This window comes from Mustelus asterias, chromosome 19 (genome assembly GCF_964213995.1).
Source record: "Mustelus asterias chromosome 19, sMusAst1.hap1.1, whole genome shotgun sequence".
NCBI lineage: Eukaryota > Metazoa > Chordata > Chondrichthyes > Carcharhiniformes > Triakidae > Mustelus > Mustelus asterias.
This window is the reverse complement of record NC_135819.1, coordinates 48,254,629-48,269,462: the sequence shown is the minus strand read 5'-3', so window position 1 is coordinate 48,269,462 and position 14,834 is coordinate 48,254,629. Positions and strand designations below refer to the sequence as shown.

At 40.3% G+C, this 14,834-nt stretch overlaps 1 protein-coding gene across 1 annotated transcript in view; it reads right to left on the bottom strand.

Annotated features, from left to right (window-relative positions):
- gramd4a (GRAM domain containing 4a) overlaps positions 1-14,834 on the bottom strand; it is a 142,376-nt gene that overhangs the window by 13,361 nt on the left and 114,181 nt on the right. Inside the window, exons 10-15 of the mRNA XM_078235525.1 lie at positions 12,253-12,301; positions 11,227-11,298; positions 6,699-6,742; positions 6,482-6,591; positions 5,132-5,286; positions 469-616 (exon numbers count right to left, since the gene is read on the bottom strand). Coding sequence (XP_078091651.1) covers positions 469-616; positions 5,132-5,286; positions 6,482-6,591; positions 6,699-6,742; positions 11,227-11,298; positions 12,253-12,301 — 578 coding nt within the window. The remainder of the gene's footprint in view (positions 1-468; positions 617-5,131; positions 5,287-6,481; positions 6,592-6,698; positions 6,743-11,226; positions 11,299-12,252; positions 12,302-14,834) is intronic.

Below are 14,834 nucleotides of genomic sequence, written 5' to 3'. Positions count from 1 at the left end.
TGTCCGACTACACACTTCAACCAGATGAAATTGAAGTTCTCAGCTGAGGGCTTAATTTTTGCCCCACCACCAAAATTGATCCCATCAGTCTCACAGCACAGAGGAATTCATCAGGCGAATGAGGCTGAGAGAGTTCTTCCACAAACCCCAAGAGGCCAACAGCGAACACAATGAGACAGCCAATGAACCGGAACAGCACAGAAATGTGGCCAGAGCTTGCAACTACTTAGACTTAAACCAGCATTTTTGATATTAAATCTTAATATACTCCACTGCAGCAGTTAACTTTTCATGAGTTTAATATTCAAAACAAGGCTCACAATGCTATCCATAGATGTAACAGGTACTTCATCCACAAATGAACAATTAACATTGACTTTTCAATTGAAGGCCCTGACAGAGGAGTTCCCAAAGTATTTTTAAATAGATTCATTGATTATAATGAATTTCAGATAGATTTTGTTGTACCTGGTAATGGACGTTCATTCTCTGCCAAACTGAAGATTTCACTGAAGCTGCTTTTTTTGGAGCTGTGGGAACGTGCACCATCATCCTCCCTGCTGTACACAGACATGCTGTTGGCAGTAACATTGGATCTTGACACAACAGTTGGAATCTGTGGAAACATCACATTCAAGGTTGGGGTTGGCTCATAAACTATGAAAGTTTAAACCACAAGGTGTGAATTAACATTGGCTGGTCAATAGACTCCACTCTCCTCCCATTTTTTACTCTTTGGTTTTCTAGAAAATAGAGAAAGATAGTTGCAACTCATTGTATTCATATTCAATTATTAAATAAAAGTGTTTTTACAGGTAGCAAAATTTGCAATAAATTTATAAAATTAAATTCTTTCCATTACTTTAACCTTTGGCCTTTCACGTTTCTCATTTCTATGAACTTTTCACCAATTTATCCAAATTTGCAGGATAATTTTCAGCACGTTATCCGATTCAGTCCGTTGGCGAAGTCTTCTCATCAGTGTGTTGTTTTTAACCATTGTATAATTGCTAGTTCCTTCTCTTTTATTTGTGTATTCAAAAATATTAGAATCTGTAGAAGTTGCATTAACAAGATTCAGGTGAAGATGATCAACTGACTTCACTGAACTCATCCTTCCAGGGAAGCTCACTAGACTGAATTACTATCTGTTCGAAATAAAAAAAGTATTATTTCCCTAATTGGTTTTTAAACAATATTCATTGCTCAAGATAATGACAACATTTGCAACTTTTAAAATAATTTCTGAAACAATGTGTGTCCCTGGAGCATCTTGTTCTCAGAGCAGCGGAGTACATATTAGGAATTCAGGAATGGATCTCATCGTCAATAATCTTCTTTGAAACGGACAGTATGTTTTGCTGGAGTGTCAACCTCCTCATCTGGGCTATTTCAGTTCCTGGTGTTTCCCGCCCCCCCCCCCAAATTGCTATGTTGTGTCACATAATGAACAGTTTTGTAGTGTAGATATACAACCATGAGGAATTAGGCTGAGAACTTCATTCACACTGCATTTGTACAGTCATTACAACGGGGGAGTTTCATCTCATCAGCCTGCACTGGATTCAATGAAAATGAACATAACTGGTTAAAAAAGTCCCATGTATTGCATATAACTGGATCTATGCTTCAAAGTAGATTTGTGAAATGAAAACTAACAGCAAGCTTGCATTTGATGATTCTATCTTTTTGAGGAGAGAATGTGATGACCTCTGACAAGGTGAATGAAATACTTGTGCCACTGGAGGGTGCTACATCATTCACTTCAGAAGAATCAAAGAGCAGCAGCAGTGTAACATCAAGCAGGAACATGTTTCTCCCCCTCTGAATTGTTTTTGAGATTTTGGCTATCTCCAAAGTATTTAAAATAATAATTAGAAAGAGTTCAACAAAAACTCTCTTCAGAAAGCTTATCTGATCAACTTTCTATTTATCATCTCCATTCATGGAATTAGTCAATTGCCAAATAAGGCTACTTCGAACACCAATTTGAAACATATGTTAGCTTGCAAAATTACATCATGAAACTCACCCCTTCAATTATTTAAGTATGAGTTTCAGTACCTTAGTCAAACAGATCAGGAAGTTCCAGCATTCAGGCTGCTTGTCTGACATCCAGTTTTGGATGAGCTGCAATCTCCATCAATTAAACAATTGTTTATCCAGATTACTACTGCTTTGAGGGCGGGTCATTTGATTTTTATTACGATTGGCATTTCAGCTTACAGGAGGGTGAAGGGACAAAGGCATCATCTTTGGCACCTACCGCAACTCCGTATTCATGCCACTGTCTCAGCTTGACACTGACTTTATGTAACATCAAACTGCATTTCCAAACCCTTATACTCTCTAACAAAGGCCACCTTTGGAACACTGCCCATTTCTGGCCCTGCATCATTTCATCTGCTGCTGAAATCCACATGCATACGTTTGTCACCTCCAGATTTAACCGATTAATTCACTCCTGGCCAAACTCCCACAGGTGCTTCTGATCTGGCCTGTGGCTGCACCAGGGACATAAGCATTGTAATTGAGCAAAAACATGTTTGAAATACCAAAAAACTGCCAAAGAATAGATTCTTCCCCCTGATTTTTTTTTAAAAACGCACTTCACCCACATCTAAACCCACACACAGACGCACTCAAAAGGATGTTCAGACTTTGGGTGCACTTCATTGAAAAGAATATCCTCATATTCTTTTCCCCTACCTCACCACCATTCCTCCCATCCCTACGCCTCACCCCAGACCTCTTTCAAGGAAAAATACAATCCAGAAAAACCGGACAGGTTTAAGGCTTGCTTGAGTGAGTTTGGTTCCCAAATATCCATAGGGTGGCACAGAAAATCTTTGTTTTGTTTGGCTCCATCCATGCGTGTGAACAAACATTTTCTCTGCTGAAATATAATAAATCAAGCGACTGATCCTAATTAATTAGACCAGCATCACAGCTCCTCATTCCACAAGAATGACCACAAGGCTTGGTGTCATTGTAAAGAGGGGTGACCAACTACATTGTTCACCTTAAGCCAAGAGGGCGCAAAATAAGGGGTATGCTTCGAATAATTACTGCAAAGCAAAGGTTTGATGTTTACTTGTACCAAAATTTATCTTTATTTAAACTGTCTGATTCCCAAACATTTCCATATCCACCATGGCCCTCCAGCCAAAATGTTTCCTCATCCCTCAATTAGATGCTTCCCAATCAACACCCTTCTTCAGCTCATCCAAAACTCTGCTGCTCATATTCCATCAGATCCTACACTGGTTCATTCATTCATTCATCACCTGTGTGTGTTGCATTCATTACATTGGTTTGCAGATCACCAACACCGCACATTTAAAATGTTCATCCGTGGTTAAATCCTTTCATGGCCACATCACCCTCTATCTCTGTAGCCATCTCCAGTCCTGAAAACTTCTAAACCCTGCATTCTTCTAACTCTGTTCTTATTTGCATTCCAAAATGCTTTCATCCCATCAGCTGTCTCAGTCCTGAGCTCTGGAATTTTCTCCTTGAACCTCTCCTCTTCCTTGCACATGGTTTACTGGTGAATAAGGACTTACATTCTTCAAGAAAAGGGAAGAAAACATTGTTGAATATGATTCATCTGCAACTCCCCTCATTTTCACAAAAAAAATATGGAAATGAAGTGGAAAGACAATATTGCAATACAAAAATTGCGCAACAAAAGACTAAAAAATGTTACACTGAAATGGCACTTCATAAAAAATAAACTGCAAAAATACTTTCAGATTTAAGACTCAATAACAGTGTTTTGCAAATTTTCTAATTCAGTCAGCCAACTCTAAAAGCATCAACCGATTACCAAAGGGTATTTTCAGCCCTAAAGATAATTTGGTGCTTCAGTTTTGAACTGTGCGCAGTTTCCAAAAGCAGATTTGACACATTGCTGTGATCTGTCAAGACATGTTCCTTAAAGTGGTGAGAAACTAATCATTGTATCTCTGAATGCTGTGCAATGAATCAATCCTACGTGATCTTTACAATACACTTTCGGTAGATCATGTGATACATTAACCTTTAACACACAGCTCTACCATTACAAAACATCAATACACCATTAACACTAAAACAGAACAAGATGCAACAGATTTAGAGGTTATGGTTCAAGGAAAAGCATTTAGTGCTCTTTATCTTAAACTATACATTTATAATTCATATTGTTAGAAATTCACCTCAAGCAAATCGGAAATAAACAACTTGCTGATAGGACTCCCCTGGGGCGTAGAAGACAAAGTTTATGGGATAAAAGATTAAAAAGCTACATAGTTGCAATCTCAAAAATAACATGGAATTTACCTACCACTGTTAGGTTTCAGATGATTCCAGCTTAGTAATTGTTTTTAAAATCTAACTTTCAAAACACTTTTCATTGTCCTGACACTTTCCACGGAGAGCAAATTACTAAGCTATTTAATGGTACTAAAACAAACAAGACAATACATAACAACAGTTTTCAACTAGAGCACACTTCACTCAATATCTAATTTATAAATACGGACACTTTTAAAAGTACACAAAATTTTTAGAGACTTAAGCCCTACCTTTTCATACCCTGACAGCTAGCAGGAAAAGAAACAATAAAACATATGTAACAGAGACAACAAATGTCATGGCTACTCTACTAGGTGCTAAATGTAAATAATTAATTTTCTGAATTATATCTAGCCCAGCACTTTCTCATTCTCTCTCTCTCACATACCGAAACACACACACACATATAATATACATACAAACAAACAAACTAAATTGAAAACGTGTTAACAGTGTTGATCAATGGCTGAACCAACATCACATGGTTACTTCCAATCAAGAAAAAAAAAGATTTTTCTTTTATTGTACACCTTGGCTTTTAAATAAATACTGAAATGGTTTTGGTGTAGTTGGTTCTGTAGAGATTGCAATGAAGGATTAACATTATTTGTAACTACTTTTGTAACTTTGTTACAAGATATTTTTAAAACAGCAAACATGATCAATATACTAGCATGTTAAAAGAACAAAGGAGATTGTTAACTGTCTGTGTTCTAGCCACTAACCAGGACATCAGGCTAGTTTTTGCAAACAAAACAATCCGACAGCAGTTCTTTTAACCAAAAGTACCTACCCGCCTCATTAGTACAGCATTTGATCTTTCCTTCAACTGGGGGTCTGTGGGCAAATTCTTCCACACAATGTAAGGTGTGTCATACTTCTCTCGCAACCTTGGGCATCGTTTAAAGATGAAATCAATGATGAAAAACTTTATTCCTGCATAAAGTCCTGAAACAGAACAATGCAATCCATGGTTTAAAAAATTATAACCTATCCTTAAGGATATAGTTTTGTACATAAGATCAAACTATGAATTGCAGTAGTGTGTGTGTACATATAAATTTCTCACACATCCTTCACATGAAGTGTCTACACCTTGAGGAACATCGGCTCAGACTCACTGAGCTGCGGACATTGCGGTACATCACTGAGGGGGAATGTTACCTGGACAATTTGTTCCAGGAGGCGGTCACGCTCCTTAGAATTGGGTCTTCAATGGTCAGAGACAAGAGGGTGCGACTGGGAAAGGGATCAAGAAGATAGAAAGGGAGCAGTCTCAGCCCTTGCAAATGGTCAACTGGTTCAAGGTGTTTGCAGACAAGTGTGGGGACTGAAAGGTGGATGAGCAAACTGACCATGCTACCATGGTACAGGAAGTCTTTCAAGTGGCTCATCCTACCTCCCCCATGATCGCCGCCTTGGCCAATTGGCCTGTCCCGCCAATCACCACCCTGGCCAATCACTGCCCCCTCTACCCGATTGCCTACCCCCCTCTACACCTGATCATCACCCCAGACAACCAACCCCTCTGAATCGCTGCTCTGGGCCGATCCTCACCGCCATCCCCCCCTCCTACCTTTTCCCCGGGCGGATCCACTCCCTCCCCCGACGCCGCCCCAGCCAATCGTCCCACCCACTCACTGCCTTATCCAATCTCCCCACACCCCCTTCCCTTCATACGATCGCTGCCCCAGCCAATAACCATCACCCCTCCGCCTCTTCCCCCCCTGTTGATCACACTACTCTCCCTCCTTCAAACCCCCGCCACCGTCTAATCATCCTGTCCCCCCCACCCCGGCCAATCACCCCATCCTCCCCCACACCCTAGTCGATTACCCTACCCTCCTTCACCCACTCCCCCCCCCCCACCCCCACTCGCCAAGCCCTCCCTTCCCAAAATCATGTTCTCCCGATAATCAATCAATCTTATACATAGTCAACAAGATGTATTTTGATTTGAGATCTAATTTGGCCCTTTTATAGTTCTGAGGTCTGCATCAGCATGTACAGATTTGCACTCTCTTACCAACTGTTCTTAGAACATTTATACGACGCGTGTATTTCACTCAACGGTACCAAGTTGTTAGCTTTTACAATTAAAATTAAAAGCTGTAGAAAAAGATAATTGCACAGCATCATTTACCTATAAAGAGGCCCAGAATTCTGTATGGAAAGAAGCAAGATGCAATAAAGAGGACCCACAAGCCCATATACAACTTCTGTGTTATTTCTGGATGGACCCACATAAATAAGCTGCAAGAAAAAAAGCAAAAGATTACAATTTTGGCAAGGATTCTCGGGAAGTTGTTCTTTTCAGATATCAAATTACAGCAGAAATTTCGAGCAAATGAAAAACTTACTTTTTAATTTTTTCTAGTACATCCGCCATCTTGCCAAAAAGATTCTGCAATTTAAATTTTAAAAAGTTGTATCCACTTAAAATAGGTTACTGAAAAAGAATCAAACTATTATGCATGGGGTCAATGGTATACCTTTGTGATAGTAAATGCATGCATAGGCTTGTAAGTGCAAACCTAATTTTGTACAGTTTAAAAGATTAGAAAATAATATTTAATTTTATTAAATTCAATTTCAAAGTACAATGTAAAAGCAAGATTTCTAAAATAATTGCAATATAAAACATTAGAAATAATTAAAAATGCACATTTAACCTTGCAAAATAATATTTCATTTCTCCGCCTCTTCATTAATTATTTATCTAATTAAAGTCCAAAATGAGCAAATGAATTTACCCACATATTACAACTATGATACGTTAAAGTTCGAAAACAAATCAAAACTAATAATATCTTCACATTTTGTCTAATGATTACCCAGTTTGGGAACAAGCTGTTCAGGACTATGCCCTAACAGTGAAATATCCATTTGTCTCACCCCTCTTTAAACATGCCTTGAAATTACTCAGATGAAACATTTAAAGCATTTGGCCTAAGCAACAATGTAAATGCTAAATTATACCCCTTGTCCCATTTTCCTCAAATCACACAACAGGATCTTCGCAGCTGCAAACAAAACATCACCCTGGAAATGTTGACCTTTTTACACATTTACTCTGTAATTGTTGATTTCTAATTTCCAGCACTGATGGATTCATTTTGTCACTATATGACATGATGGTGGCATAGTGGTTAGCACTGCTGCCTCACAGTGCCAGGACTCGGGTTCGATTCCCAGCTTGGGACACTGTCTATGTGGAGTCTGCACGTTCTCCCCATATCTGCGTGGGTTTCCTCCGGGTGCTCCAGTCTCCTCCCACAGTCTGAAAGACGTGTTGGTTAGGTGCATTGGCCATGCTAAATTCTCCCTCAGTGTATCCAAACAGGCGCCGGAGTGTGGCGACTGAGGGGTTTTCACAATAACTTAATTGCAGTGTTAATGTAAGCCTACTTGAGACTAATAAATAAACTTAAACTTAAAATAAACTTATGCTTTGGTTGTTTCCGAATTGTTTTATTCATGGCACTGCTGCTCGGAAAATTTAGTTCAAAGCCTTGACAACTGGGGAATACCTGCACACACGTTGTACATTGTCTTTATGTGAGTGGTTAGATTATGGAATTCGCTGCCACAGAGATTGATTGAGGTAGCATAGGTGCTTTCAAAAGGAAACCTGATGAGTACATGAGAGAAAGAGAAATGGAAAGACATGCTGAAAGGCCGAGATGGGTAGATGGAATGGGAGGATGTTCAGGAGGAATAAATCATTGACTAGCCAGGCCAAATGGTCATTTTTTGTGTTAGAAACATAGAAAAACTACAGCACAAAACAGGCCCTTCAGCCCCACAAGTTGTGCCGAACATATCCTTACCCTTTAGGCCTACCTATAACCCTCCATCCTATTAAGTCCCATGTACTCATCCAGGAGTCTCTTAAAAGACCCTATTGAGTTCGCCTCCACCACCACTGACGGCAGCCGATTCCACTCGCCCACCACCCTCTGCGTGAAAAACTTCCCCCTAACATTTCCCCTGTACCTACCCCCCAGCACCTTAAACCTGTGTCCTCTCGTAGCAGCCATTGCCACTCTAGGAAAAAGCCTCAGAGTCCACCCGATCTATGCCTCTCAACATCTTATATACCTCTATTAGGTCTCCTCTCATCCTACGTCTCTCCAAGGAGAAAAGACCGAGCTCCCTCAGCCGATCCTCATAAGGCATGCCACTCAATCCAGGCAACATCCTTGTAAATCTCCTCTGCATCCTTTCAATCTTTTCCACATCCTTCCTGTAATGAGGCGACCAGTACTGAGCATAGTACTCCAGGTGGAGTCTGACGAGGGTCATTATCTCCGGACTCCTAAACTTAATCCCTCGATTGATAAAGGCCAGCACACCATACGCCTTCTTAACCACCTCCTCCACCTGCGGGGCCAATTTCAGAGTCCTATGGACCCGGACCCCAAGGTCCTTCTGATCCTCTACAGTACTAAGAGTCTTTCCCTTTATATTGTACTCCTTCATCCCATTTGACCTGCCAAAATGGACCACTACGCATTTATCTGGGTTGAAGTCCATCTGCCACTTCTCCGCCCAGTCTTGCATCCTATCTATGTCCCTCTGTAACTTCTGACATCCCTCCAGACTATCCACAACCCCACCAACCTTCATGTCGTCGGCAAACTTACCAACCCATACCTCCACTTCCTCATCCAGGTCATTTATGAAAATGACAAACAGCAAGGGTCCCAGAACAGATCCCTGGGGCACACCACTGGTGACCTACTTCCATTTAGAAAAAGACCCATCTATACCCACTCTCTGCCTCCTTTGGGCAAGCCAGTTCTGGATCCACAGGGCAGCAGCCCCTTGGATCCCATGCCCTCTCACTTTTTCTAGAAGCCTTGCATGGGGGACCTTATCGAACGCCTTGCTAAAATCCATATAAACCACATCTACCGCTTTCCCTTCGTCAATGTGTTTAGTCACATTTTCGAAGACTTCCACCAGGCTCGTAAGGCACGATCTGCCTTTGACAAAGCCATGCTGAGTATTCTTGAGCACACTAAACCTCTCTAAATGCTCATAAATCTTGTCCCTCAGGATCTTCTCCATCAGCTTACCAACCACAGAGGTTAGACTCACCAGTCGGTAATTTCCTGAGCTATCCCTATTCCCCTTCTTGAAAATAGGAACCACATCTGCAATCCTCCAATCCTCCGGCACCTCTCCCGTCTCCATCAACAACGCAAAGATCATCGCCAGAGGCTCTGCAATCTCTTCCCTCGCCTCCCACAGTAACCTGGGGTGCATCCCATCCGAACCCGGCGACTTATCTATCTTAATGCCATTCAAAGATTCCAGCACAACCTCTTTGTTAAAGTCCACATACTCAATCTTTTCAGTCCACCACAAGCCCCGCAGTACATCCACCCAGGTCCTTCTCCTCTGTGAAAACCGAGGCAAAATACTCATTAAGCACCTCTGCCATTTCTACTGGTTCCGTACAGATTTTCCCGCCTTCACCTTTTATAGGCCCTATTCCTTCACATCTCATCCTTTTACTCTTCACATATTTATAGAACGCCTTAGGGTTTTCCTTAATTCTACTTGCCAAGGCCTTCTCGTGACCCCTTCTGGCTCTCCTAATTTCCTTCTTTAGTCCCTTCCTACAAGCTGTATACTCATCTAGATCCCTATCTTCGCCAAGCTCTCTGAACCTTTTGTACGCTTTCTTTTTCTTCTCGACTAGGTCCCGCACAGCTTTCGTGCACCACGGTTCCTTTAACCTACCAATTCCTCCCTGTCTGCTCGGAACGTTGTCCTGTAGAACTCTAGACAGACATTCCTTGAAAAACTGCCACCTCTCTTCAGTACATTTCCCCGACAATACCTCCTTCCAATTTACTCCTCTAATTTGCTGCCTTATGTCTTCACATTTCCCCTTACTCCATATAAACGCTTTCCTAGCTTGCCTGATCCTCTCTTTTTTCAATGCAAGCATAAAGGAGATAGAGTTATGATCGCTATCCCCAAGATGCTCTCCCACTGAGAGATCTGACACCTGTCCAGGTTCATTGGTCAGTATCAGATCAAGTACAGCCTCTTCTCTTGTAGGCTTGTCCACATGCTGTGTCAGGAAACCCTCCTGAACACACATTACATTCTATGTAATTATATTTAAATTACAAATATGAATCACCTTGGCATTGATTCATTTCAAATACAACAACCTTGTGCCCTTCACTGGATGTCCCAGAGTATTTAAAATCAATACGTCAGCTTTAGATGTAGTTATGTTGTTTATGTAGCCAAATTACCTACAGCAGGATCCCACAAACAATGACCAGTTGATCTGTTTTTGGGACTGTTGACTGAAGTTGGAAATACCGACAAAGACACAGGGAAAACTCCATGCTCTTCTTCGAATAGAATGTCTTTCATCCACCAGGTTAAGATGTCAGTTTAATAGAGAAAATGCACATCCAGTAATGTAGCACTCTCTCAACATAGCTTTGAAATATCAGCCTAGATTATGTGCTTAAATCAGTATCTGGCCATGAATCAGCAACCTGGCATGGGCAAGAATACAATTAACTGAGCCAAATTGAGGGTGGGATTTTCCGGCCCTTCCCGTCGGTGGGAACTTCCAGTTCCCACCGAAGTCCCAGGTTTCCCAGCGATGGGATGGGAGAGCCGTGTAAGTTGCCATTGACTTTGAGGGGACTGGAGGTGGGCTTTAGAAAATTCCAACCAGAGGCTCTTAAGAGGTTTGAAACAATAAAGGTATTTGATCAAAACGTATGGAAAAAATGACCATACATTTACAATAATTTTAATAGTTCAACCATAGGATTATAATTGGTTAAGTAATATCTAATGAGAGTACAGATCATGTGCAAATGTCTCCAAGCTGTATTAGCAAAATACCTGTGCTTTTTGTGCTACATCAAGCACCAGCTGGAACTTTTCAGATACAGTAAGATCTTCTTTTGAAGGCTCCTGTAAGTAACAGATTTTGTATTCAGTACCTAATATTCTTAAGTAAATATGTGGGCACAACATTGAACAACCCACTCTTTTTAAGCAACATACTACAACTCAGTGACTAATTGAAATGCAGTACACTTCAGTGTTTGTTGTAACGTTTGAGACAAAAATAGTCCAAGGTGCTAATATTTTCCTTCCTCACTCTTTGCGGGAAGAACTTTAACTGAGATACTGACCATAACCAATTACAAATACCTAAAATTTTAGGAATTATAACCGAGGGAAAAGACAATCACGGTTAAAAATTGTATCTATTACAAGAGTGATGTCTGAGATGAAAAATTAATTCAATTTGGTGCAATAATTATTTACAGATGAAGGCAGTTATTTTATCTAAATCAAACAGAAAGATATCTGGTTTCGGAGAACAACATTACAGGCAAACTTTATGCTAATAATGCCCAAAGCCAACACTTTGTTAGCGACTGTTTATCAAAATTTTGAAATTTTGTTTTATGCATTTATCATTTGTTCCTAGAAGTTAAAATTTCCAGATACCAAAGATTTGGCACAGTGGTTAGCACTGCTATCTCACAGTGCCAAAGACCCGGATTCGATTCCCGGCTTGGGTCACTGTCAGTGTGGAGTTTGCACATTCTCCTCGTGTCTGCATGGGTTTCCTCCGAGTGCTCCGGTTTCCTCCCACAGTCCAAAAATGTGCAGATTAGGTGGATTGGCCGTGCTAAATTGTCCCTTAGTGTTAGGGGGACTGGCTAGGATAAATGCATGGGGTTAGGGCAGACTCGATGGGCCAAATGGCTTCCTTCTGCACTGTAGGGATTCTACGATTTGGATTTTGCCGGACAAGTTTGAAAATAGCAAAAATCGAATCCAAATCAGACATTAACTAAGAAAATATCACTACAGTTAAAATAAGATAATTGAAGTAAGAAATAGCGATATTACCACAGGGTCTGATACTTCAGGCACAATGCTCCACTGAATTCTCCAACCCCTACAAAGCCCAGAAATAATAGTTACTGAAAATATGCAAAACAAAATCTACAAGCCATACATGTTGAGATATGCTAGTTTAAAATAATGAGTTAACATTGGTCACTAACTGCTCCTTTCTTGCCAGAGGGATATAAAAATCATATCTGCAATAGCTGTCATTCCCAGCTTTGTTTGTCTCCTGACAAACATGTTTACATTTGCACCAAACTTTGAATGGAATTTAGTTTGTAATTACGCAATTGTTGACAAATATTAATAATAATATTCAGTCATCCGAGCTCCTTCACATGAGCAGTTTTACTCATGCTTGTTAGGATTTCCTGAATTATAATGCTAGTCTACATTGTAAACTATTTACAATTTTAAGGGTCTAGGATCTTTTAAGGTAACAAACTAGGTGTCACGTTATGGGGCTCAGATGGAATAGGGGTATTTGCTGGTTTGTGAATTGTAGCTTTGCTAAAACCAGACAGTTTGATTGGTCAGCTTTATGCTACGTTTATCTTATCTGTTTAATGAATTACACCATTGATAGTTTGTGTTATTTCTTGTTATCTTCCATCTCCCCAAAATAAGTCACTCGCCTTTTCACGACCTTTAAAATCAGGCACCAGATGCTTCACAGCGCATCAAACGTTTTCATGCTGTTCAACTCACAGGAAATACACTCACTATAGAATCCAGCAGATGAGTCAATTTCTCCCACAGCAAGACATTCTACATTTCCTTGTGAACTGAACCAAATGGTCCAGCAAAGAACTAACTAAAGCAGTCACACCTGCGACAGTTTCAAGCCTAAATTAGTGACGAGATTCCAACCTGCAAACAGCAGTATAAAAAAAACTTCAATTTCTTCACAACCTCAGGACGTCTCGAGATGCTAATCAACTACTTTTGAAATGTAGCCACTGCTGTGATGTAGAATACATGACAACCAATTTGGAAACAGCAAGGTCTTACAAACAACAATGTGATAATAAAAACCAGAGAAACAGGAGCAGGAGTCGGTCGTTCAGCCCTTTGAACCTGTTCCAGCATTCAATATCATTTGCCTCAACTCCATCTTCCTGTATTAGCCCCAAGTCCTAAAGTCTATTGGTCTCCGTCTTGAATATATTTGATGACTGAATATCCACAATCCTCTGGGTAGACAATTCAAGACCCAAACTGAGTGAAGATATTTCCCCTCATCTCAGTCCTAAATGACCAGCCCTTCCTTACCTTGAGATTGTGACCCTCAGCTTTAGACTCTCCAGCCACAGAAACATCCTCTCAGCACCCTCCTTACCAAGTCCCTTAAAAATGTTATTCTTTTTAACTCCAGGGAATACAGGCCTAGTTTACTCACCCTCTGCTCAGAGAGCAATCCCCTCATTCCAGGAATTAGTCTGTGAATTCCCTCCAATGCAAGTCTATCCTTTCTTCAGTAAGGAGACCAAAACTATATGCATTATTCCAGGTACTAGGCCAAGACCAGAGACCATTGAATCAGACTTCTTCGCTCTCGCATTCCAATTTGTTGCCTTCCTAATCACTTGCCTTACCTGCATGGTAAATGTCTATGCTTGATGTACAAGGACGTCCCTCTGAACACAAACATTTCTCAGTTTCTCCCAATTTAAATATATCCTGCTTTTTTATTTTTCATATCAAAGTGAATAACTTCACACTATCCCGTGGATTCCATCTGCCAGGTTTTTGCCCACTCCTTAACCTGTCTATACCCCTTTGCAGCCTGTGTCCACTTCACAGCTTACTTTGCAACCTAACTCCATATCGTTGGCAAGCTTGAATATATTACACTTGGTTCCCTTATCCAAGTCATTGATTCGGATTGTAAAGAGCTGTAGTCAAAGCGCTGATTCTTGCAGTACTTCATTAGTTACCAAAATAACTCAAAATAACCGGTTTACTCCTATTCTGTTTTCTATCCATTAACCAAATCCCAATCCAAGCTAACAATATATTACCCCATGCATTGAGTTTTTGTAATAAACTTGTCATCGTTTTACACCTTATTGAATTTTTTTTTGAAAATCCAACTACACTACATCCACTAGAATTTTTGGAAGTTGAAATTGAGTTGTTGAACACAATGTCTCTTTCATAAATGCATGTGGACTGCCTAATCATATTATGGTTCTTTAAGTGTTATGTTAAATCACATTCCTAATAATAGATTCCTGCATTTTGCCTGGCATTGATGTTAGGCTAACTGGCCTACAGTTCCCTGTTTTCTCTCCCCCTTCTGTCTTGAATAGAGGGGCTATGTTTGAAACCTTACAATTTCTGGCCACTGTTCTAGAATCTACTCAATTCCGAAGATCAAAACCAATGGATCCACTACCTCTTTAAAGCTGCATGATGCAGGTCATCTGGTCATGAGCATTTGTTGATTTTAAGTCTTAGTAATTTCCACATTATTTCTTTACAATATTTTATATTATCTTATATTCTATCTAGTGTCTCCAATGTTTTCATTTCCGCTAGACCCTTTGGTTCCCCCCTATTTCTGGAATATTTTAGTATCT